Below are 26,302 nucleotides of genomic sequence, written 5' to 3'. Positions count from 1 at the left end.
GTGCAGGTGGTGGTTAACAGCCACAGGTCACCGTGCTCTACCTTTAAAGGGTGCTTTGTGCATGAGCAAGTGGTGGCTTATTTTAGATATGTTTCACAATTGGCTGAAGATGACATCATAGAACAAAGGTTTCAAACATTTTTTCCCTGATCTGTTTTCCCCTTTTGATTTACTCCTTTCTATACACTCAGTGACCACTTCATTAGGCACACCTGCTCATTAGTGCAAATATCTAATCAGCCAATCATGTGGCAGCAACTCAATGTATAAAAGCATGCAGACATGGTCAAGAGGTTCAGTTGTTCTTCAGACCAAACATCAGAATGGGGAAGAAATGTGATCTAAGTGCCAGACAGGGTGGTTTGAGTATCTCAGAAACTGCTGATCTCCTGTGATTTTCACACACAACAGTCTCTAGAGTTTACAGAGAATGGTGTGAAAAACAAAAAAAAGTAGTCAGCAGCAGTCCTGTGGGTGAAAACATTTTGTTAATGAGAGAGGTGAGAGGAGAATGGCCAGACTAGTTCAAGCTGACAGGAAGGTGACAGTAACTCAATTAACCACACGTTACAACAGTGGTGTGCAGAAGAACATCTCCGAATGCACAAGACATCAAATATTGAAGTGGATGAGTTACAGCAGCAGAAATCACAAACATACACTCTGTGGCCTCTTTATTAGATACAAGAAATACCTAATAAAGTGGCCACTGAGTGTATTTTCCCGATCTATTTCCCCTTTGAGTCACTGCTTTCTCGTGTATGCATGAAAGTTCATGTTACCATCTACTGCAGGAGAGTGATATTGCAGCATCAGTTAAGAGAAAACAGATATAATTTCAAAATTCAAAGTTCGGAGTAATTTTATTAATAAAGTACCTATATGTCACCATATACTACTTTGTGATTCATTTTCTTGCAGGCATTCACAATAATTACAGAGGAATACACTAAAATCAATGAAAAACTACACACAAAGACTGACAAACAACCAATGTGCAATTGAAGACAGTGTGCAAATAAAAAAAGTAAATAAATAATACTGAGAACATGAGTTGCAGAGTACTTGAAAGTGAGCATATTTACATATGTTTTTTTTAATATTTTGATATCTGTTTCTCTGAAGCTTTCAGTGAAGGGCTTTTCCTGTACTGTATGGCTCCATCACTTTATGACTCTACTGCACAGTTCCTGGATCACTGGCCCTTCTGTAAACAATTCCAAAACTGTCCACTGCAAACTTTCTCTGGTTGGTCAGGCTGCTCACTAACTCAGCATCCCACTTGCCCGCGAGCTGAGCTTTGGACTCCATATTCTCTCCATCATAAAGATTATCAGTTATACCATGCCTGTCTGCATGGGAAGCACAGTGGTGTACCTGGTTAAGCCTGAGATCCAGGTTCAATCATGACTTTGGTCTGCTTATGAAGAGTCTGCATCTTCTCCCTGATGGGGATTCCCCAGTTTCCTCCCCCATCCCAATGATGTGTGAGTTAGTAGGTTCACTGGTTGCTGTAAATTTCTCCTAGTGCTTAGGTGAGAGGTAGAACCTGGGTGGAATTGCTGGGAATGGGAGGAGAATTGGTTACAGACAAAATTAGTGACAAAATGGGATTGCTCTGTATGTTGGCCTTGATTCAATGGGCTGAACAGTCTCTGTCTATGCTGTGAGAAAATATGAAATGTGCATATACCACTCAAAATCTCATCCATGTCTTTGTTAGCTGTGGACTTAGCTATACTCGCTTGTTAAGGTTTCATAATGCTGCACAGTGGGGTTTAAACTGGAGTTGCAGGGAGATGGGAGCCAGAGTGCCAGAACAGTTAGTGGAGAGGTTGTGGAGGCAGATGTTGGTAAGACCTCAAACAAAGTCAGTAATCAAAAGGTTGAGCATGGTGCGACAAAATCGAAAAGGATAAATACAAGACTGAAGGTGTTGTGTCTGAATGTGTGCAGTATATAGAATAAGGGAGATGAACTTGCAGAACAGTTGTAGATTGGCAGGTATGATGTTGTAGGCATCACTGAAGCATGGCTGAAAGATTAAAGATGGGAGCTTAATGTCCGAGGGTACACATTGAATTGGAAGGACAGACAGGAAGGCAGATGGGGTGACGTGGCTCTGTTGGTAAAATATTAAATCAAATCATTAGAAAGAGGTGACGTAGGGTCAGAAGGTGTTGAATCATTGTGGGTAGAGCTAAAGAACTGCAAGGATTAAAAGACCCTGATGGGAGTTGTATACAGACTTCCAACAGTAGTAAGGATGTGGCCTACAAATTAGATGAGTAGATGCATGTCGAAAGAGCAATGTTATGACTTTCATGGGGGATTTGAATATGCAGGTAGATTGGGGAAAATCAGGTTGGTGCTGGTTCTCAAGAAGGGAAATTTCTGGAGTGCCCACGAAATGGCTTTTTAGAGCAGCTCATGGTTGAGCCCACTGGAGGATCAGCTGTTCTGGATTGGGTGTTGTGTAATGAACCGGAAGTGATTAGAGACCTTAAGGTAAAAGAACCCTTAGGGGCATGTGATCATAACATGATCAAATTCACCCTGAAATTTGAGAAGGAGAAGCTAAAGTCAGATATATCAATATTCCAGTGGAGTAAAGGGAATCACAGAGGCATGAGAGAGGAGCTGGCCAAAATGGATTGGAAAAGAACACTGGCAGGGATGATGGCAGAACAGCAATGGCTGGAGTTTCTGGGAGCAATTCGGAAGGTGAAGGATAGATACATCCCAAAGAGGAAGAAATATTTTAAAGGAAAGATGACACAACCATGGCTAACAAGAGATGTCAAAGCCACCATAAAAGCCAAAGTTAAGTTGCACATCTTTCCTACAGCCCTCACTCCCATCTACACAGGGAGCAAGAATCTCAGACCTGTTTGACAAACTCAAGAGCTGAGGCTTCTCCAGCACTGTCTTTTGGATCCCACTACCCATCACGCTCACAGTCACACCCTCCTGTCCCTGAACACAGACAGAATTTGAGGCAGCTAATCTATTGGGTGTGACTACCTTCTGAAACAGAGAATCCAGGTAACTCTCCCCCTCCCTGATGTGCCACAGTGTCTGAAGCTCAGATTCCAGGTCATCAACGTTGAGCCTGAGTTCCTCGAGCAGCCAACACTTGCTGCAGATGCGGTCATCAGGAACCACAATGGGGCCCACCAGCTCCCACATCATGCAGCTACAGCACATCACCTGATCCTGCATCATCCCTACTTTATTTAATTAGCTGTAATTTGGCAACTTTCTATTCAACCACTGCAAAAGCCTTACCTGTGCCTCCGTTCAGGGAGCCATTCAAGAGGGGGGAGAGAAGAGAAATGTAGTGATAATTGGGGATAGTTTACTCAGGAGAATAGACTGAGTTCTCTGTCGCGAAGATGGAGCATCCCGAAGGCTGTGTTGCCTGCCTGGTGCCCAGGTTCGGGTCATCTTATCTGACCTGCAGAGGAATTTGCAGTGGGAGGGGAAAGATCCAGTTGTCATGGTCCATGTGGGTACCAACGACATAGGTAGAATGAGGAAAGAGGTTCTGCTGAGGGTTTTTGAGCAGCTAGGGACTAACTTAGAAAGCAGAACCAAAAAGGTAGTAATCTCTGGATTACTACCTGAGCCACATGCTAATTGGCGTAGGGTCAAGAAGATTAGAGAGTTAAATGTGTGGCTCAAGGATTAGTGTGGGAGAAGTGGGTGTGAATTCATGGCAAATTGGTACCAGTATTGGGGAAGGAGGGAGCTGTACCGATGGGACTGGCTCCACCTGAGCCGTGATAGGACCCGGATCCTGCCTGGTAAATCGCATAACTAGGGCTGTGGATAGGGCTTTAAACTAAATAGTAAGGGCGTGCGTTCAACAGATTGGAGAAGTATGGATAAAGTAAAAGATAGAAGTGTGGATAAAGATAAAGGAAAAGTTAAAAAAGAGAAAAGTAAGAGTGGAGTGCAGAAAAGTCAAATGCATAAGAGACAAAGATTAGTTGATTTTAGAGGCACAGTGAGTATTTGGGCACTTTATCTGAATGCCCGTAGTATTTGCAACAAGGTCAGTGAACTTGTGGCACAAACCAGTCTAAAGGGGTATGATTTAATGGCCATTTCAGAGATGTGGTTGCAGGGTGGAGAGGATTGGAATTAAATATCCAAGGATATCAGGTAATATGGAAGGATTGGCAGGAAGGTAAGAGAGGTGAGGTAGAGCTCTTAATTAAAGATGAGATCAGGATGATAGTGAGAGACGATATAACATCTAAGGAGCAGAATGTGAGATTAGGAATAGTAAAGGAAAAAAAAACATTGGTGGGAGTTGTCTATTGGCCACTGAATAATAACATTACAGTGGCACAGGCAATAAACAGAGAAATATCTGAGGCATGTCAGAATGGAACAGCAGTTATCATGGGGAACTTTAACTTGCACATAGATTGGGTGAATCAAGTTGGTTGAGGCAGTCTTGATGAGGACTTCATAAAATGCATCCGTGATGGCTTTCTTGAACAGCATGTTACTGAACCTACAAGGGAATGTGCTATCTTAGATCTGGTCCTGTACAATGAGACAGGTAAAATGAATGATCTTGTAGTTAGGGATCCTCTTGGAAAGAGTGATCACAGTATGATTGAGTTTATCATACAAATGGAGGGTGCAATAGTTCAATCTAAAACTGGTGTATTTATGCCTAAACAAGGGAGACTACAGCGGGATGAGGGAGGAGCCGGATCGGATAGACTGAGAACACAGGCTATATGATGGGACAGTTGAGGAACAGCGAAAGACTTTAAAAGAGATTTTTCACGGTGCTGAACAAAAGTATATTCCAGTTAAAAGCAAGGACAGTAAGGGTGGGGAGAGCCAGCCTTGGATAACTAAGGAAATAAAAGAAGACATCAAACGAAAAGCTCGTGCATGCAGGTCGCCAAGAGAAGTGGGAAAGTGGACGATTGGGAAAACTTTAAAAAGCAACAAAGAACCACAAAGCGAGCAATAAAGAAAGGGAAGCTAGATTATGAAATTAAACTGGGACAAAATATAAAAACAGATAGTAAAAGTTTTTATAATTATATAAAGCGGAAAAGGGTGGCTAAAGTGAATGTAGGTCCCTTGGAGGACAAGAAGGGGGAATTGATATTGGGTAACGAGGAAATGGCCGAGGCTTTGAATGACTACTTTGTGTTGGTCTTCATGGTGCAGGACACGTCTAACAAGCCAAAGAGAGATGTTATGGATGTGAAGGGACCTCGGTACAATAGCCATCACTGAAGAGGTAGTGCTGAGCAAACTTGTGGTCATGAAGATAGACAAGTCCCCTGGTCCTGATGGAATGCATCCCAGGGTACCGAAAGAATTGGCACAAGTTATAGTAGAGGCTTTGGTGATGATTTACCAAAATTCTCTAGACTCTGGGCAGGTTCCGGCAGATTGGAATACAGCAAATGTCATGCCACTGCTCAAAAAAGGATGCAGGCAAAAGGCAGGTAACTATAAACCAGTTAGTTTAATATCTGTAGTTGGGAAAATGTTTGTAGCTATCATGAAAAAAGAAATAGCGAGGCGTCTGGAAAGAAATGGATCCATCAGGCAGACGCAGCATGGATTCAGCAAAGGCAGGTCCTGTTTGACACACTTACTGGAGTTCTTTGAGGATAAAACAAGCACAGTGGATAGAAGGGAACAAGTGGACGTTATTTATTTGGATTTCCAAGAGGTGTTCGGTAAGGTGCCGCATAATAGACTTATCCATAAGATAAGGATGCATAGATTTGGGGGTGATGTATGAGCATGGATAGAGGATTGGTTAATTAATAGAAATTAGAGAGTTGGGATACATGGGTGTTACTCTGGTTGGTAAGCAGCGGTGAGCAGTGTGCTGCAGGGGTCGGTGCTAGGCCGGCCAGCAATTGTTCATGATATACATTAACGATTTGGAAGAGGAGACCAAGTGTAGTGTATCTAAGTTTGCTGATGATGCTTAATTGAGTGGAAATGCAAATTCTGTTCTTGAACTACAGTTCAGCGTTCAACAACATAATTCCATCCAGGTTTGACAAGAAGCTGAGAGACCTCGGCCTTGACCCTGCCTTGTGCAGCTGAATCCTGGACTTCCTGTCAGATCACTGGCAGGTGGTAAGAGTGGGCTCCCTCACCTCCACCCCTCTGACTCTCAACACAGGAGCCCCTCTAGGCTGTGTCCGAAGCCCCCTCCTTTACTCCCTGTATACCCGTGACTGTGTCACCATCCACAGCTCCAATCAGCTAATTAGATTTGCTGATGTCACTACACTGATTGGCCTAATTGCAAACAATAACGAGGCGGCCTACAGAGAAGAAGTCATCACCCTGACACAGCGGTGTCAAGAAAACAACCTCTCCCTCGATGCCACAAAAACAAAGGAGCTGGTTGTGGATTACAGGAGGAATGGAGACAGACTAACCCCTATTGACATCAATGGATCTGGCATCCACATCACCGAGGACCTCACGTGGTCTGTACACACCAGCTGTGTGGTGAAAAAGGCACAACAGCACCTCTTTCACTTCAGTTGGTTGAAGAAGTTTGGTATGGGTCCCCAAATCCTAAGAACTTTCTACAGGGGCACAATTGAGAGCTTCCTGACTGGCTGCATCACTGCCTGGTGTGGGAACTGTACCTCCCTTAATTGCGGGACTCTGCAGAGAGTGGTGCGGACAACCCAATGCATCTATAGTTGTGAACTTCCCACTATTCAGGACATTTACAATGACAGGTGTGTAAAAAAGGCCCATAGGATCATTGGGGACCTGAGTCATCCCAAACACAAACTGTTCCTACCATCCGGGAAACGGTACCGCAGCATAAAAGCCAGGACCAACAGGCTCTGGGACAGCTTCTTCCACCAGGCCATTAGGCTGATTAACTCATGCTGATTTGAGTGTACTCTATATTACATTGACTGTTCTATTTATTATAAAGTACTATGATTGCACATTGAACATTTAGATGGAGATGTAAGTAAAGATTTTTACTCCTCATATATGTGAAGGATGTAAGAAATAAAGTCAATTCAATTCATTTCAAATTGTACAGAAGATACGGAGAGTCTGCAGGGAAATATAGATAGGTTAAGTGAGTAGGCAAGGGTCTGCAGATGGAGTACAATGTTGGTAAATGTGAGGTCATCCACTTTGGAAGGAAAAATCAAAGATCAGATTATTATTTAAATGGTAAAATATTGCACCATGCTGCTGTGCAGAGGGACTTGGGAGTGCTTGTGCATGAATCACAAAAGGTTGGCTTGTAGGTGTAGCAGCTATCAAGAAGGCAAATGGAATGTTGGCCTTAAATTTAAAAGCAGGGAGGTCATGCTGCAACTATACAGGGTACTGGTGAGGCCGCACCTGGAGTACTGTGTGCAGTTCTGGTCTCCATACTTGAGGAAGCATACACTGGCTTTGGAGGCAGTGCAGAGGAGGTTCACCAGGTTGATTCCAGAGATGAGGGGGTTAGACGATGAGGAGAGATTGAGTCACCTGGGACTGTACTTGCTGGAATTCAGAAGAATGAGAGGAGATCTTATAGAAACATATAAAATTATGAAGGGGATAGATAAGATAGAGGCAGGAAAGTTGTTTCCACTGGTAGATGAGACTAGAACTAGGGGACATAGCCTCTAGATTCGGGGAGTAGATTTAGGATGGAGATGAGGAGGAATTGATTTTCCCAGAGAGTGGGGAATCTGTGGAATTCTCTGCCCAATGAAGCAGTGAAGGCTAGATCAGCAAATATATTTAAGACAAGGTTGGATAGATTTTTGCCGAGTAGGGGAATTATGGGTTATGGTGGAGGTGAGTCCATGGCAGGTCAGCCATGATCTTATTGAATGGCGAAGCAGGCTCAACAGGTCAGATGGCCTACTCCTGTTCCTATTTCTTAAGTTCTTACATATTTTGCATCAGTTTTCACTGTGGAAGAACGAGTAGTCTGGTGGAAGTTCCAGATGCCGGGGGCATGAAGTGTGTGATGTTACCATAACTAGTGAGAAGGTTCTTGGGGTACTGAAAGGTCTGAGGGTAAATAAGTCACTGGACCAGATGTTGTACACCCCAGGGTTCTGAAAGAGGCGGCTGAAGAAACTGTGGAGACATTAGTAATGATCTTTCAAGAATCACTGATTCCTGGAATTGTTCTGGAAGACTGGAAAATCACAAATGTCACTCCACTCTTCTCAAGAAGGAAGAGAGGCAGTAAAAAGGAAACTACAGGCCAATTAGTCTGACCTCAGTAGTTAGGAAGACGTTGGAGTTTATTATTAAGGATGAGTTCTCAGGGCACTTGAAGGCACATGATAAAATAGGCCGTAGTCAGCGTGGTTTCTTCAAGGGAAAATCTTGCCTGGCAAATCTGTTGGGAATTCTTTGAAGAAATAACAAGCAGGATAGACAGAGGAGAATTGGTTGATGTTGTGTACTTGGATTTTCAGAAGGCCTTTGACAAGGTGCCACACATGAGTCTGCTCAACAAGCTACAAGTCCATGGTATTACAGGAAAGATTCTAGGATGGATAAAGCAGTGGCTGATTGGCAGGAGGCAAAGAGTGGGAATAAAGGGATCCTTTTCTGACTGGTTGCCAGTGACTGGTGGTGTTCCACAGGGGTTTGTGTTGGGACTGATTCTTTTTCCATTATATGTCAATGATTTGGATGATAGTATTGATGGCTTTGTTGCAATGTTTGCAGACAATATGAAGATAGCTGGAGGAACAGGGAGTTTTGAGGAAGTAGAGAGATGACAGAAGGACTTAAACAGGTTATGAGAATGGGTAAAGAAATGGCAGATGGAATACAATGTCAGGAAGTGTATGGTCATGCACTTTGGTAGAAGAAATGAAAAGGAAAATGAAATTTCTAAATGGAGAGAAAATACAAAAATCTGAGGCGCAAAGGACTTGAGAGTCCTTGTGCAGGATTCCCTAAAGGTTAACTTGCAGGTTGAGTTTGTGATGAGGAAGACAAATGCAATGTTAGCATTCATTTCAAGAGGACTGGAATATAAAAGCAAGGATGTAATGTTGAGGCTTTATAAAGCACTAGTGAGGCCTCAGTTGGAGTATTGAGAGCAGGTTTGGGTCCCTTATCTTGGAAATGATCTGCTGAAACTGGAGAGGGTTCAAAGGAGATTCGCGAAAATGATTCCAGGTTTGAATGGCTTGTCATATGAAGAGCTTTTGATGGTTCTGGGCCTGTATTCACTGGAATTCAGAAGAATGAAGGGTGACCTCATTGAAACCTATTGAATGGTGAAAGGTTTTGATTGAGTGGATGTGGAGAGGATGTTTCCTATGGTGGAAGATTCTAACACCAAAAAACACAGCTCAGAATAGAGGGGCGTCCTTTCAGAATGGAGATGAGGAGGAATTCCTTTAGCTAGAGGGTGGTGAATCTGTGGAATTCTTTGCTACAGGCTGTGGAGGCCAAGTCTTTATCTATATTTAAGGTCGAGGTTGATAGATTCTTGATTGGTCTTTAGCTCTGGAATCCCTCTACAACCTTTCTCTGGATCTCCACTTCTCCAGTTATAAATGCATCTTGTTTCCCTAAGGAAGCTTGCACCAAATGCACAAACTTGACTAAAGTTAAAATATTCCTCATTCTCACCACCTGTACTCCAACAGACACACCAGGTCTCATTGCTGTAGCCATCTTATGAAACACGTATTTTTACAGTGCTGCTAGAAAGTTTGAGAACCCTGTAGAATTATCCTAATGCCGTTCAGGGAATAGTGTTCCAAATTTCAATTTATATGATTTGGAAATATGGTTTGTCCCACTCTCGTTAGGGAGGAGGCCACGCCAGAACCATCAGACTCAAAAACAGTTATTTTCCCTAAGTAGCAAGGCTGATCACTCCCTCCACTTCCCCAACTCCCACTACTTTATCATTTCCTGTCAGTCACCTTTTGTATCGACACTCCTGAATCTAATGTCGCTCTATGGACATAAAATCAATCTTATGTATTGATATTTATTGTGGTTTTTATTATTGTGTGTTGGATCCGAAGTAACAATTACAGTATTTTGTTCTCCTTTACCCTTCTGAACTGGAAATTACACAAAGCAATTCTGAAACTTGAATCTTAATTGATAATTACGATATCTTTTGTACTGAATGTGTCTGTATTATTGAGTACATTATTCTACACAGCTGTGACATTGCATTTATTGTATATTGAAATCATTTTCTCAACACCTGTTAATAAACCAAAACCTACTTATCCAAAATGCTAACAATCTTCTTTGGAAATAATTCCAGTATTGTTGATGGACACTTCAAAGCACATGCCACATCATTTTTAGGAATTCTGTGTATTCAAAGCTCAAGGTAAATTACGTTAAAAATATGTGTATGTTATAATATCCTACCTTGACATTCATTTTCTTTCAGGCATTTAGAAGAAAAAAAGAAATAAAATACAATTTAATGAAAACCGACACATTAACAAACACTGAGAAACAACCAATTTGCAAATGAAGATAACACATGCAAATAAAAATAATACTGAGAACATGAGTTGTCAAGTCCTTGAAAGTGAGTCTGCAGGTTGTAGAATCAGTTCAGAGTTGAGGTGAGTGAAGTTAGTTCAGAAGCTAGATGGTTGAAGGGTAATAACTGTCCCTGAACCAGTGGGTGTTGAGGCTCGTGTACCTTCCTCGTGATGGGAGCAGAGAGCAGAGAGCATGGTCTGGATGGTGGTGGTCTTTGATCATGGATGCTGCTTCCTTGCAGCAACGCTCCTTGTAAATGTATGAGGTGGAGGGGAGGGCCTTCCCTGTGATGCGTTGAGCAGTGTCCAACATCTTCTGAAGACTTTTCCATTCCTGGACACTGGTGTTTCCACAAATAAATGGGAAGATGAATGAGATACAAGAAATGAATACAGCAGGAAGTTTTGTAAAGGGAACATGAGACAATAATGGGTGGCAATGGAAGTAAAAGACAATCTAAAAGCAAAAGAGAGGCTATATGAGACAGTTAAGATTATTGGGAAGTTAGAACAAGGAAAACTTTTCAAAAACCATAGGAAGGCGACTAAAGTAATCATAAGGAGGGAAACAAAGAAATATGAAGGTATTTCATATTTCACCTCATCCCTACGCTGACACACTCCTCTCCACAGTCCCTCACCACCCCCTCCATCCCCCATTCACTGTCACTCCACACCTCATCCCTACACTGACACACTCCTCTCCACAGTCGCTCACACCCCCTCCATCTCCATTCACTGTCACTCCACACCTCATCCCTACACTGACACACTCCTCTCCACAGTCCCTTACCACCCTCTCCATCCCACATTCACTGTCACTCCACACCTCATCCCTACACTGACACACTCCTCTCCACAGTCCCTCACCACTCCCTCGATCCCCCATTCACTGTCACTCCACACCTCATCCTTACACTGACACACTCCTCTCCACAGTCCCTCACCACCCCCTCCATCCCGCATTCACTGTCACTCCACACCTCATCCCTACACTGACACACTCCTCTCCACAGTCCCTCACCACCCCCTCCATCCCCCATTCACTGTCACTCCACACCTCATCCCTACACTGACACACTCCTCTCCACAGTCCCTCACCACCCTCTCCATCCCCCATTCACTGTCACTCCACACCTCATCCCTACACTGACACACTCCTCTCCACAGTCCCTCACACCCCCTCCATCTCCATTCACTGTCACTCCACACCTCATCCCTACACTGACACACTCCTCTCCACAGTCCCTCACCACCCCCTCCATCCCCCATTCACTGTCACTCCACACCTCATCCCTACACTGACACACTCCTCTCCACAGTCCCTCACCACCCCCTCCATCCCCCATTCACTGTCACTCCACACATCATCCCTACACTGACACACTCCTCTCCACAGTCCCTCACCACCCCCTTCATCCCCCATTCACTGTCACTCCACACCTCATCCCTACACTGACACACTCCTCTCCACAGTCCCTCACCACCCCCTCCATCCCTCATTCACTGTCACTCCACACTGTCACTCCACACCTCATCCCTACACTGACACACTCCTCTCCACAGTCCCTCACACCCCCTCCATCTCCATTCACTGTCACTCCACACCTCATTCCTACACTGACACACTCCTCTCCACAGTCCCTCACCACCCCCTCCATCCCCCATTCACTGTCACTCCACACCTCATCCCTACACTGACACACTCCTCTCCACAGTCGCTCACACCCCCTCCATCTCCATTCACTGTCACTCCACACCTCATCCCTACACTGACACACTCCTCTCCACAGTCCCTTACCACCCTCTCCATCCCACATTCACTGTCACTTCACACTGACACTCCACACCTCATCCCTACACTGACACACTCCTCTCCACAGTCCCTCACCACTCCCTCGATCCCCCATTCACTGTCACTACACACCTCATCCCTACACTGACACACTCCTCTCCACAGTCCCTCACCACCCCCTCCATCCCCCATTCACTGTCACTCCACACCTCATCCCTACACTGACACACTCCTCTCCACAGTCCCTCACCACCCCCTCCATCCCCCATTCACTGTCACTCCACACCTCATCCCTACACTGACACACTCCTCTCCACAGTCCCTCACCACCCCCTCCATCCCCCATTCACTGTCACTACACACCTCATCCCTACACTGACACACTCCTCTCCACAGTCCCTCACCACCCCCTCCATCCCCCATTCACTGTCACTCCACACCTCATCCCTACACTGACACACTCCTCTCCACAGTCCCTCACCACCCCCTCCATCCCCCATTCACTGTCACTCCACACCTCATCCCTACACTGACACACTCCTCTCCACAGTCCCTCACCACCCCCTCCATCCCCCATTCACTGTCACTCCACACCTCATCCCTACACTGACACACTCCTCTCCACAGTCCCTCACCACCCCCTCCATCCCCCATTCACTGTCACTCCACACCTCATCCCTACACTGACACACTCCTCTCCACAGTCCCTCACCACCCCCTCCATCCCCCATTCACTGTCACTCCACACCTCATCCCTACACTGACACACTCCTCTCCACAGTCCCTCACACCCCCTCCATCTCCATTCACTGTCACTCCACACCTCATCCCTACACTGACACACTCCTCTCCACAGTCCCTCACCACCCCCTCCATCCCCCATTCACTGTCACTCCACACCTCATCCCTACACTGACACACTCCTCTCCACAGTCCCTCACACCCCCTTCATCCCCCATTCACTGTCACTCCACACTGACACTCCACACCTCATCCCTACACTGACACACTCCTCTCCACAGTCCCTCATCACCCCCTTCATCCCACATTCACTGTCACTCCACACCTCATCCCTACACTGACACACTCCTCTCCACAGTCCCTCACCACCCCCTCCATCCCCATTCACTGTCACTTCACACTGACACTCCACACCTCATCCCTACACTGACACACTCCTCTCCACAGTCCCTCATCACCCCCTTCATCCCACATTCACTGTCACTCCACACCTCATCCCTACACTGACACACTCCTCTCCACAGTCCCTCACCACCCCCTCCATCCCCATTCACTGTCACTCCACACTGACACTCCACACCTCACACCTACACTGACACACAACTCTCCACAGTCCCTCACCACCCCCTCCATCCTCCCCATACACTGACACTCCACACGTCATCCCTACACTGACACATTCCTCTCCACAGTCCCTCACCACCCCTCCATCCCCCATTCAGTCACTTCACACTGACACTCCACACCTCATCCCTACACTGACACACTCCTCTCCACAGTCCCTCACACCCTCTCCATCCCCCATTCACTGTCACTCCACACTGACACTCCACACCTCATCCCTACACTGACACTCCTCTCCACAGTCCCTCACACAACCTCCATCCCCCATTCACTGTCACTCCACACTGACACTCCACACCTCATCCCTACACTGACACACTCCTCTCCACAGTCCCTCACCATCTCTCCATCCCCCATTCACTGTCACTCCACACTGACACTCCACACCTCATTCCTACACTGACACACTCCTCTCCACAGTCCCTCACCACCCTCTCCATCCCCCATTTACTGTCACTTCACACTGACACTCCACACCTCATCCCTACACTGACACACTCCTCTCCACAGTCCCTCACCACCCCCTCCATCCCCCATTCACTGTCACTTCACACTGACACTCCACACCTCATCCCTACACTGACACACTCCTCTCCACAGTCCCTCATCCACACCTCATCCCTACACTGACACACTCCACTCCACAATCCCTCACCACCCCTTCATCCCCATTCACTGTCACTCCACACCTCATCCCTACACTGACACACTCCTCTCCACAGTCCTACACTCCCCCTCCATCCCCCATTCACTGTCACTCCACACTGACACTCCACACCTCATCCCTACACTGACACACTCCTCTCCACAGTCCCTCACACCCCCTCCATCCCCCATTCACTGTCACTTCATACTGACACTCCACATCTCATCCCTACACCGACAAACTCCTCCCCACAGTCCCACACCATCCCCTTCATCCTCCATTCACTGTCACTCTACACCTCATTCCTACACTGACACACAACTCTCCACAGTCCCTCACCACCCCCTCCATCTTCCCCATTCACTGTCACTCCACACTGACACTCCACACCTCACACCTACACTGACACACACCACTCCACAGTCCCTCACCACCCCCTCCATCCTCCCCATTCACTGTCACTTCACACTGACACTCCACACGTCATCCCTACACTGACACATTCCTCTCCACAGTCCCTCACCACCCCTCCATCCACCATTCAGTCACTTCACACTGACACACCACACCTCATCCCTACACTGACACACTCCTCTCCACAGTCCCTCATCACCCCCTCAATCCCCCATTCACTGTCACTTCACACCTGATCCCTACACTGACACACTCCTCTCCACAGTCCCTCACACCCTCTCCATCCCCCATTCACTGTCTCTCCACACTGACACTCCACACCTCATCCCTACACTGACACTCCTCTCCACAGTCCCTCACACAACCTCCATCCCCCATTCACTGTCACTCCACACTGACACTCCACACCTCATCCCTACACTGACACACTCCTCTCCACAGTCCCTCATCATCTCTCCATCCCCCATTCACTGTCACTCCACACTGACACTCCACACCTCATTCCTACACTGACACACTCCTCTCCACAGTCCCTCACCACCCTCTCCATCCCCCATTTACTGTCACTTCACACTGACACTCCACACCTCATCCCTACACTGACACACTCCTTTCCACAGTCCCTCACCACCCCCTCCATCCCCCATTCACTGTCACTTCACACTGACACTCCACACCTCATCCCTACACTGACACACTCCTTTCCACAGTCCCTCACCACCCCCTCCATCCCCCATTCACTGTCACTCCACACTGACACTCCACACCTCATCCCTACACTGACACACTCCTCTCCACAGTCCCTCACCACCCCCTCCATCCCCCATTCACTGTCACTTCACACTGACACTCCACACCTCATCCGTATACTGACACACTCCTCTCCACAGTCCCTCATCCACACCTCATCCCTACACTGACACACTCCACTCCACAATCCCTCACCACCCCTTCATCCCCATTCACTGTCACTCCACACCTCATCCCTACACTGACACACTCCTCTCCACAGTCCCTCACCACCCCCTCCATCCCCCATTCACTGTCACTCCACACTGACACACCACACCTCATCCCTACACTGACACACTCCTCTCCACAGTCCCTCACACCCCCTTCATCCCCCATTCACTCACTTCACACTGACACTCCACACCTCATCCCTACACTGACACACTCCTCTCCACAGTCCCTCACACCCCCTCCATCCCCATTCACTGTCACTTCATACTGACACTCCACATCTCATCCCTACACCGACACACTCCTCCCCACAGTCCCACACCATCCCCTTCATCCTCCATTCACTGTCACTCTACACCTCATTCCTACACTGACACACTCCTCTCCACAGTCCCTCACACCCCCTTCATCCCCCATTCACTGTCACTCCACAGTGACACTCCACACCTCACACCTACACTGACACACAACTCTCCACAGTCCCTCACCACCCCCTCCATCTTCCCCATTCACTGTCACTCCACACTGACACTCCACACCTCACACCTACACTGACACACACCACTCCACAGTCCCTCACCACCCCCTCCATCCTCCCCATTCACTGTCACTTCACACTGACACTCCACACGTCATCCCTACACTGACACACTCCTCTCCACAGTCCCTCACCACCCCCTCCATCCCCATTCACTGTCACTTCACACTGACAGTCCACACCTCATCCCTACACTAACACACTCCTCTCCACAGTCCCTCACCACCCCCTTCATCCCCCATTCACTGTCACTTCACACTGACACTCCACACCTCATCCCTACACTGACACACTCCTCTCCACAGTCCCTCATCACCCCCTTGATTCCCCATTCACTGTCACTTCACAGTGACACTCCACATCTCATCCCTACACTGACACACTCCTCTCCACAGTCCCTCATCACCCCCTCCATCCCCATTCACTGTCACTTCACACTGACACTCCACACCTCATCCCTACACTGACACACTCCTCTCCACAGTCCCTCACACCCCCTCCATCCCCCATTCACTGTCACTTCACAGTGACACTCCACATCTCACACCTATATAATCGTATTTTCTTTCCAAATGTCTGGCTTCTACTGGGAGATTTTGTCAATTCATCATTTCCTATCAGATTACCTGTTTTTGCAGATTCTCTGACATCTGGCGTTACTTTATGTGCATAAAATGTTTTTGCTGTGCATGAGCCAATTTTCTTGTCTATACAAACATATTGCACAGTTATTTGTACATTGTGTTTCATGGGATTGATTCTGTATGTGTATTTGTTGTGGATTATGCGCTCCTTTTATGCTTTCTGTTGCATTGTATCCAAAGGAACAATCATGTCCCCTCGAGTCCTGCAGAACGACAATATAATCTCGAATATTGAAACTTTCCAGCTGTACTGAATATGCGAAGGAAGTTAATTTTTTATGCAGAAGGTTGTTGGTGTCGGGGTTGGTTGTGGAAGAAGATATGAAAATTTTATTTATTTTTCTTTTAGATTGCACATGAATACTCAGGTCAAGAAAAGGTATGGTTTATTAACAGGCATTAGTTTAATTTGACATTGTGTGCTGTACTGTTCGTTGTTACAATTGACAAGGACATTTTTCAATTCCCTATTTCTGTATTTTGATATTATTGTGGCTCTAAAACGATATTGTAGAAGTAATAATGGTCAGGAGAAATACTTTGCATTCTCTGTCTGCTCAAAGTGTAATCTGTTATTGGCTCTGAGTCCTGGAGTTTTATCATATGTTGATACCGGTAGTTTAAACCTGTTCTACAGCTGAAGGCATAGCCTTCTTATTAGCACAATAAACAATGAGACTGCCTTTCTTTCTCTGGCAGAGATAGAAAGCCACAAGTTCAGGAAATCTGAAATATAAACAGAAACAGATATGTAGAAGAAATTTCAAAGCACTAGCCAGACGGTTGAAAAGACATCAATTAATACAAATTATTAATGGCCCATGTCACTATGCTTATTGAATTTGCTTAGATGTTAAATATATAATTTTTTATTATTGATGGTTCTAATAATGACTTGAAAACATCACAGCAAAGTGTAAATTACTGTACATCATGACATTGATTGCATGTAAAGGTGTTTTCAAACAGTATGGGTTGCAGCCAAACTGGGTGCTGTTTTTTCTGCGGCTTGGATCCAGTAGTAAACACTTTATATTTACTGTGCTTTAGAGGTCTGCCATGAGGAAATGTGTAACAGAGAATGCAGGGATGCAACCCGAAACAAACATCGACTTCTGCTGGAGATCTTTAGCGCAAATTGATTTGGGCAAAGGCACGTCAGTAAATGAATGTTGCCAGCTGGCACATTCCAGGGCGCAGGAGTTTGTGCCGAGGGGCACGTGGAGCAACTCAGAATCAAGTTTATTATTACTGAAACAATACGTGAAATTTGCTGTTTTTCAGCTGCAGCATGGCGCAAAGATATAAAATTCTCTAAATGATAATGATAAATAAACCGTGTAGAGTTGATGTTCGTCGGTTCATGAACCATTTAGAAATCTGAATGCAGAGGAGAATCATTGAGTGTGGGTCTTTAGGCTCTGTATCTCCTGGTAATAATGAGAAAGGGGCATGTCCCAGTTGGTGAGGGTCCTTAGTTATGGATGTGGCCTTCTTGAAGCAGCATCTCTTGAAAATGTACTTGAAGGTGGGACGGATTGTTACCAAGATGGAACTGGCCGAGTCTACCACCTTCTGCAGCTTCTTGCATTGGAGTCTCCGTAGCAGGTGGTGATGTAACCAGTCAGGATGCTCTTCACCACACACCTATAAACATTTGTAAGGGTTTTAGGTGACATACCAAATCTCTTCAAACTCCCAGTGATGTAGAGCCACTAGTGTGGCTTCTTTGTGACTGAGGAGAGACCCTCCGAGATGTTGATTCCCAGAAGCCTGACCTTTCAATTGCTGATCATTCCGTGAGGAGTGGTGCATGCTCTCCTGATTTCCCCTTCCTAAAGTCCACCATGAGTTCCTTGCTCTTGATAATGTTCAATGCAAGTTTGTTGTTGAGATGCTATCCAACGAGCCGATCTATCTCGCTGCTATGCACCGGATGGAAAGTGTGCAAGGAGCCAGCTGGATTCGAACCATTGGCTTCGAAGCCGGTGCTGGTGCCACTACATCACTGGCTGGCTAAGGAGGGAATAGGTGGAAGAGGTAAGGGACTGAAGAAGAAGGAATCTAATAGGAGAGGACAGTGGACGATGGGAGAAAGGGAAGGAGGAGGGGCACCAGAGGGAGGTAATGGGCAGGTGAGGAGAAGAGAGGGGAGCCAGAATGAGGAATGGAAAAAGAGAGAAGGAGGGAAGAGGGGAGAAATTACCAAAAGTCTGTGAAATCGATATTCATGCCAAGTTAGAAACATAGAAAACCTACAGCACAATATAGGCCCTTCGGCCCACAAAGTTGTGCTGAACATGTCCCTACCTTAGAACTACCGAGGCTTTACCTATAGCCCTCTATTTTTCTAAGCTCCATGTAGCCATCCAGGAGTCTCTGAAAAGACCCTATTGTATCCGCCTCCACCACTGTTGCCGGCAGCCCATTCCACACACTCACCACTCTCTGTGTAAAGAGAGTGAACTTAGTTAATGAATCAATGTTCGGGCTAATGAAAATTAACTTTTCACTGTTTTAAAGGTTTCTGGGGTATCCAATACAGACTGTGTTTTGAAAGGTTTGTGAATTGACTTTGCCTTTGAGGGATAGCTTGGAAGTCTCACCATTCTGGTTCAGATCTGACACTCAGATCTGGATCAGACACTCAGAAGGGACTTTTGTGATAAAGAGCTGTGAGATGTTCCTGAGATAGGGCCGCAGTGTCCAACCTGCAAGGCCTGCTGGCATCACACCTCACAGAAAACACTCAAGGGATAGCTCTACCAGCCCTTTGATTCCAGGGCAGTCAGTGAGGCTGAGATAGAGTTTAGGGTGACTACTGTGGGCAGTGGGCCTAATCATATACAATCCAGCATGCTGAGGCTCCTTTCCTTGGTACTAATGAAAGATGGGAAACAAATATATGGACAGGTTCATGGATGACAGAGTTTAGAGGGGTATGGGCCAAGTACTGCCAAATGGGATTAGCTTGAAACTGCACTCAGTGGCCACTTTATAAGGTAACCAGGTACACCTTGTTAACGCAGATATCTCATCAGCCAATCATGTGGCAGCAACTCAATGCATAACAGCATGCAGACATGGTCAAGAGGTTCAGTTGTTGTTCAGACCAAACATCAGAATGAGGAAGAAACGTGACCTAAGTGACTTTGACTGTGGAATGGTTGTTGGTGCCAGACAGGGTGGTTTGAGTATCTCAGAAACTGCTGATCTCCTGGGATTTTCACACACAGCAGTCTCTAGTGTTCATAGAGAATAGTGCAAAAAATACAAAAAACACCCAGTGAGTGACAGTTCTGTGGGTGAAAACACCTTGTTAATGAGAGAGGTCAGAGGAGAATGGCCAGACTGGTTCAAGCTGACAGGAAGGTGACAGTAACTCAAATAACCACACGGTACAACAGTGGTGTGGAGAAAGGCATCTCTGAATGCACAACACATTGAACCTTGAAGTGGATGGGCTACAGCAGCAGAAGACCATGAACATACACTCAGTGTATATCTTTGTCAGTATGGGCAGAAGAAGGGCTTTTTTTCTGTGCACTACAGCTCTGTGCCTTTAAATCATTTTGATCAAGGTGTTGAAACCAACAACCCACCCCACTTGCTCTCCATCCACAAACAGGTGACTATAAAAGGTATATAGAAAGTACAGCTAACATGTAAATTTCTGCACCTGTCCTGAGCTGAGGTGTCTCTGTATTGCTTACAGCTGTCTTCAATCTGTTTGGTTAGGAAGGGAATTACTGTCCAATGTTCCCATTCCTGATTAGTCTTCCATGATCCTTGCCTGATAAGAAGAATACATTTAGTTTGAGCTTAGCTGATCACCACAACAATATTTTCCTTTACCAAAGTATTTGCTCCTATATTTGTATGTGTGCATTGCATTTGCGTACATCTCTGTTAATGTTTATATGCTTGAAGCTGGTCACAGCCTTTGCATTCAGAGCAGGATACAGGATACGTGAAGGAAAGGGTTCACAATCAGGTTTTCTCTTTATATTTCATTTTTATATATTTTTAACAGTTCCATCAGAACATTCAAAACGTGTTTATCAGGGAGTCCGTGTCAAGCACACAGTTAAAGATCTGCTGGCAGAGAAACGGTCACGACAGAGTAATGTGCCCTTCAAATATAATGTAAGTATATGAATGGATGTTCTTAGATCCTTTTTTACAATCGTGTTTGGGCTAAACTGTGAACAAGGATCGCATACAAAATGCTGGAGGAGCTCAGCAGTTCAGGCAGCATCTACAGAAAGGAATTAACAGTCGAAGTTTCAGGTCCTGATGAAAGGTCTTAGTCTGAAATATTAACTGTTTATTCCCCTCCATAAGTGTTATCTGACCTGCTGAGTTGCTCCAGTATTTTGTGTGTATTGCCCTGGATTTCTGGACAACTCTGGACAATGTCTTTCATGCTCTGCATGCCACCTTGGCTGAACAGAGGAGCACTTTCAGTAACAGACTACTACAACTGCACTGCTCCAAAGAGCGGTATATGAGGTCATTCTTACCCTCAGCCATTAGGCTCTATAATGAGTCAACTCATAGCTGGGGCAGTGATGACCCCTCCTGTTAGACTGAGTTAACTTATTTTTTTATTTTTTCTTACTTCTCTTCTAATATTCATATATCCGTGCACGTGTAATGCTACTGTAAAACTGTCATTTCCATTGGGATCAATAAAATATCTACCTATTTCCAGCATTTGCAGAATCTCTAGTATCTGTGAACAAGGAAAAAAGCTTCTGTAAATCTTCTGTATGCTCCTGAATCTTTCATTTTAATTTCAGATTTAGGTAGATCTAGATGTTAAAACTAGAAGTACAAAAGAATTAATAACATTGTCTTGGCTAATTTATTTTTGAACTTGGATTTATTCACTTTATTTCATTTCTGTGGAGTTGAATTTGAAATCACGTCATCAGGTATAACTTTTAACTTATCAGCTATTTCCAGGAGCTAGCTGTCTTCCATGTGAGCAGTTAAGTCACTCGTAGAATCATTGAATGTTCTGGAAAGACAATAAGACCATAAGACATAGGAGCAGAATTAGGGCATTCAGCCCATCGAGTCTGTTCTGCTATTCTATCATGGCTGATTTATTATCTATCTCAACCGCACTCTCCTGCCATCTTTCTGTAACTTTTGATGCCCTAATTAATCAAGAACTTATCAACTTCCACTTTAAATATACCCCATGATTTGGCTTCCACAGCCACCTGTGGCAAATAATTCCACAGATTCACCACTCTCTTGCTGAAGAAATTCCTCCTCATCTCCGTTCTAAAGGTACGCCTCTCTATTCTGAGGCTGTGCCCTCTGGTCTTAGACTCAGCCCTATAGAAAACATCCACGCCATCCAGGTTTTTCAATATTCAGTAGGTTTCAATGAGATCCCCCCCCCCCCCCCGTCATTTTTCTAAACTCCAGCGAGTACAGGCCCAGAGCCATCAAACACACCTCATGCATTAGCCTTTTCATTGCCAGAAACATCCTTGTGAACCTCCTTTGAACACTCTCCAATGCCAGCACATCTTTTCTTAGATAAGGGCCCAAAATTGCTCACTGAAAGAAGGTGATCATTCAGCCCATTGAATCCATGCCAATGCCGAGTGAAGGGATTGTTTCAGCTCTATCCTTCCGCTGTCTCTCCCTGTAACCCTGTACATTATTATCTCTCATGTGCCTACTGAGATTCCATCAGTTATTAAGGTGATCGATTTTGGATCAACTATTTTCTGCATGCTTCCCCATCTACTGTGCCCCAAAGTAAAAATCTGCTGAAGTTTAAATGGTAATATATCTATAAGTAAAAAGCGAAAGGATGACTTTAAACTATTTTACAAATAATCCCTTGGGGGAAATGCACATCAAGCCATTTAAAAAAAAATTATTTGGAGGTACAACACAGAACAGGCCCTTCTGGCCCCAGTGAGCCACGTTGCCCAGCAACCTGCCGATTTAGCACTAGCCTAATCACAGGACATTATCAAATATGTGCTAAAGTCTTTAATATTATGATTAAATATGAACTAAAATAAAGTTTCTGGTAAATGATTGTTCAATTTCAAATTGATAAATTAATAACATCATTGGAATGGAAAGCATGAATAATTATTTTCTTTAGGCTGGGCTATAAGTGGGGGTGACGCCAAAGAGGTGAGGTAATTTGAGGCAGAGGTTTCTTACAAAAATGTCTCATCATCTGAATATTTATATGTTTGGTTTTATCTTTCTTCATCTTCTACCAACTGAGATCAGGCTTTTGATGAATTAATTTTCATATTTGTCACAGTAAGCCGGTGAAGCATGCAGTCCCAATACCAGGAAGAACAACTTCTCGCAAATGACATTCAAATTTCTCTGTGAAATTTGGTTGTCCCCTCCCAAAGGCTAGTTCACCAGATCTAGATACTGGGACTGATATGCAAACTCCCTGCTGGTTATACTGGCAAGAAGGTCAGAATATTGCCCCAAGTAAATTGTACCTTGGGGTCACTTGCCAACAATGTATTTATGTGCAAGGAACTGCTGTCAGTTGTTGGCACAGGTGAATGGCTTCCAACTAAAGGAGCTGCTATTCCCTAGGGTACAGCAGGATTGTGGTAATGTATTCCTTCAACCACATCATTTATTTGAAGGAACAGAAGACAAAGACTTCACTTCCATTGTGACCCGAGGCCTCAGACTGTTTACAGCAATCAAATGACGTGGTTGGCCTTAGAAAGGGTGGGAAGCAGATTTACTTTGAAAGGAGGAAAGTTTTAAAGTCTATAAATGCAAGACATTCTGCAGTTGCTGGAAACCCAGACAAACACACACAAAATGCTGGAGAAACTCAGCAAGTCAGGCAGCATCTATGGAGGGGAATTAACAGTTGATGTTTTGGGCTGAGATCCTTTGTCAGGACTGTCAATGTCAGATTTAAGGTCATGAGAGTTGGAACAGTGTGTGTGTGTGTATGTGCACTATGTTTGTCTTCTTGCTTTGGGCTTCCTTGCCATAGGATCTCACTCAATTGAGACTATACAGCTGCTTTGCCAGATTAAAATAATTCATCTACAAACATTTATGACTTTTCAAAATGCAATAACAGAACCAAAGATCAATATGTTGTGCATTCAGAGATGATCTTTTGCACACCACTGTTGTAATGCTTGGTTACTTGAGTCACTGTTGTAGGATTTTGTAAATAAAACAAGTGAGTCATTTTGTGCGCTAAACAAAACCTGCAGCCCTTTACTTCCATTACTACTAAATCAAAAGCAGTCATCTTACACTAATGTTGAAAGTTCAAAGTAAATTTAATATCAACGTACATATATGTCACCATATACAACCCTGAGATTCACTTTCTTGCGTGCATACTCAATAGATCTATGGAATAGTAACTATAATAGAATCAATGAAAGTCTCCACCAACTTGGGCATTCAACCAGTGTACAAAAGACAACAAATTGTGCAAATAAAAAAGAAAGAAATAATAATAATAAATAAATATGCAGTAAATGTCAAGAATATGAGATGAAGAGTTCTTGAAAGTGAGTCCATCGACTGTGGGAACATTTCAGTGGTAGGGCAAGTGAAGTTTCCCCACAGGTTGAAGAGTCCGATGGTTGAGGGTTGGTAACTGTTCCTGAATCTGGTGGTGGGAGTCTTGAGGCTCCTGTACCTGTAGTTGCGGAACTGTGGTGCCCAACCCCGTGCTTTGTGACTAGGGGCTTGGTGATGTTTGGGAATTCACCCAGCAGGTGAGTGATTTCAGACAGAGTTACTGTGGGCACAGCATAACAACCAAAATCCTTTGTGTCCACAAGCTGGCATTTCTTTAAAAATAAAACAAGGATAGTGATTGCTCAGGAGAGACAGCATGTGGTCTGAAGGTCTAATATCACCCAGGCCAGTTTGGCGCACTCAGACTCAGATAGTCCAAAAATCTGTGATAGTTGAGTTTTCAGAGTTACATATTTATCATGTACAGGTGGGTCTTCTAGTAGATTCACCACTCTGGTTGCAGTGATGCTACAACATAGTAAAATTTGGTATTGTCCACGGTGATTTCTCGCAGCGCAAACTGGGCTTACACCTGCGCAAACTACGCGGTATCATGCTGTTTCCAAAACTCTGACTGTTTCAAAGCAACTGCATTGGTCGACAAATTGTTGAGTAACTCCGGAGACATCAGAGAACGTCAGGGTCATCGATGTAGGATTTTGTGAATAAAATATGCAAGAGTCATTTTATGTGCTTAACAAAAGCCACAGCCCTTTACTTCCATTACCAACAGACCAAAAGCTGTGGCCTTAGGCTGACGTCATTGCACCAGACACTGTCTCTTAAGGTGAACACAACTCAATGACAGTGTTTGTGAATCACGTAGAACAGCTTCTATTATAAATCATTTGTGTCAACTGTCACCCATTGCATTACCCCATACTGTCGCCTTCTTGTCAGCTTGAATCAGTCTGGCCATTCTCCTCTGACCTCTCTCATTAACAAGGTGTTTTTGCACACAGAACTACCGGTCACTGGATGTTTTTTGATTTTCACACCATTTTCTGTAAACTCTAGAGACTGTTGTGTGTGAAAATCCCAGGATATCAGCAGTTTCTGCGATACTCAAACCACCCCGTCTGGCACCAACAATCATTCCACAGTCAAAGTCACTTAGATCACATTGCTTCCCCATTCGGATGTTTGGTCTGAACAACAACTGAACCTCTTGACCATGGCTGCATGCTTTTATGCATTGAGTTGCTGTCACATGATTGGCTGATTAGATATTTGCATTAATGAGCAGGTGTACAGGTGTACCTAATAAAATGGCCATTGAGTGTAGTTTCTTAAGGAAATTATTTTGTTGTGTTAAAGGTGCTATATAAATGATTTTTTTTTTATCATTTATGTAAAACAAAAATGATTTGTTATCCCCAAATGACTTGTTGGTTTACTGTCATTTTAATAAACATATAAAAATTGCAGACTTCATATTCCTGTGTTGATTCAAAGACATAGCTTTTTGTTTGCATATCACATCTACCCTAGTAGCCATCCTTTTCTTCATAAATCAAGTCACCAAGTTGGAGGAGTGACACCTTATATTCCATCTAGGTAGCCTCCAACCTGATAGCATAAACATCGATTCCTCCTTCCAGTAATATTTTCTCCACCCCCTTCCCTCTTCTTCATGTTCCTTCTGAGTATAAAATTGTGTATAAAATTCTAAAGGGATTGGACAGGCTAGATGCAGGAAGATTGTTTCCGATGTTGGGGAAGTCCAGAATGAGGGGTCACAGTTTCAGGATAAAGGGGAAGCCTTTTAGGACCGAGATGAGGAAAAACTTCTTCACACAGAGAGTGGTGAATCTGTGGAATTCTCTGCCACAGGAAACAGTT

At 44.7% G+C, this 26,302-nt stretch overlaps 1 protein-coding gene across 4 annotated transcripts in view; it reads left to right on the top strand.

The window, feature by feature from the left end:
* LOC140716942 (POU domain class 2-associating factor 2-like) overlaps positions 1-26,302 on the top strand; it is a 77,825-nt gene that overhangs the window by 14,024 nt on the left and 37,499 nt on the right. For 2 of the 4 annotated variants that reach the window (XM_073030097.1, XM_073030095.1), the window contains exon 2: positions 20,928-21,040. The exons of 1 other annotated variant lie outside the window; for it this stretch is intronic. Coding sequence is in view for 1 of the 3 variants with exons in the window: in XM_073030095.1 (XP_072886196.1) it covers positions 20,928-21,040 (113 nt within the window). In the remaining 2 variants the exon portion in view is untranslated. Of the gene's footprint in view, positions 1-17,243; positions 17,274-20,927; positions 21,041-26,302 lie in introns of all 4 variants that reach the window. One more of the 4 variants, XM_073030098.1, reaches the window with a different exon arrangement.

This window comes from Hemitrygon akajei, chromosome 26 (genome assembly GCF_048418815.1).
Source record: "Hemitrygon akajei chromosome 26, sHemAka1.3, whole genome shotgun sequence".
Lineage (NCBI taxonomy): Eukaryota > Metazoa > Chordata > Chondrichthyes > Myliobatiformes > Dasyatidae > Hemitrygon > Hemitrygon akajei.
This window is presented reverse-complemented; position numbering and strand designations above follow the sequence as displayed.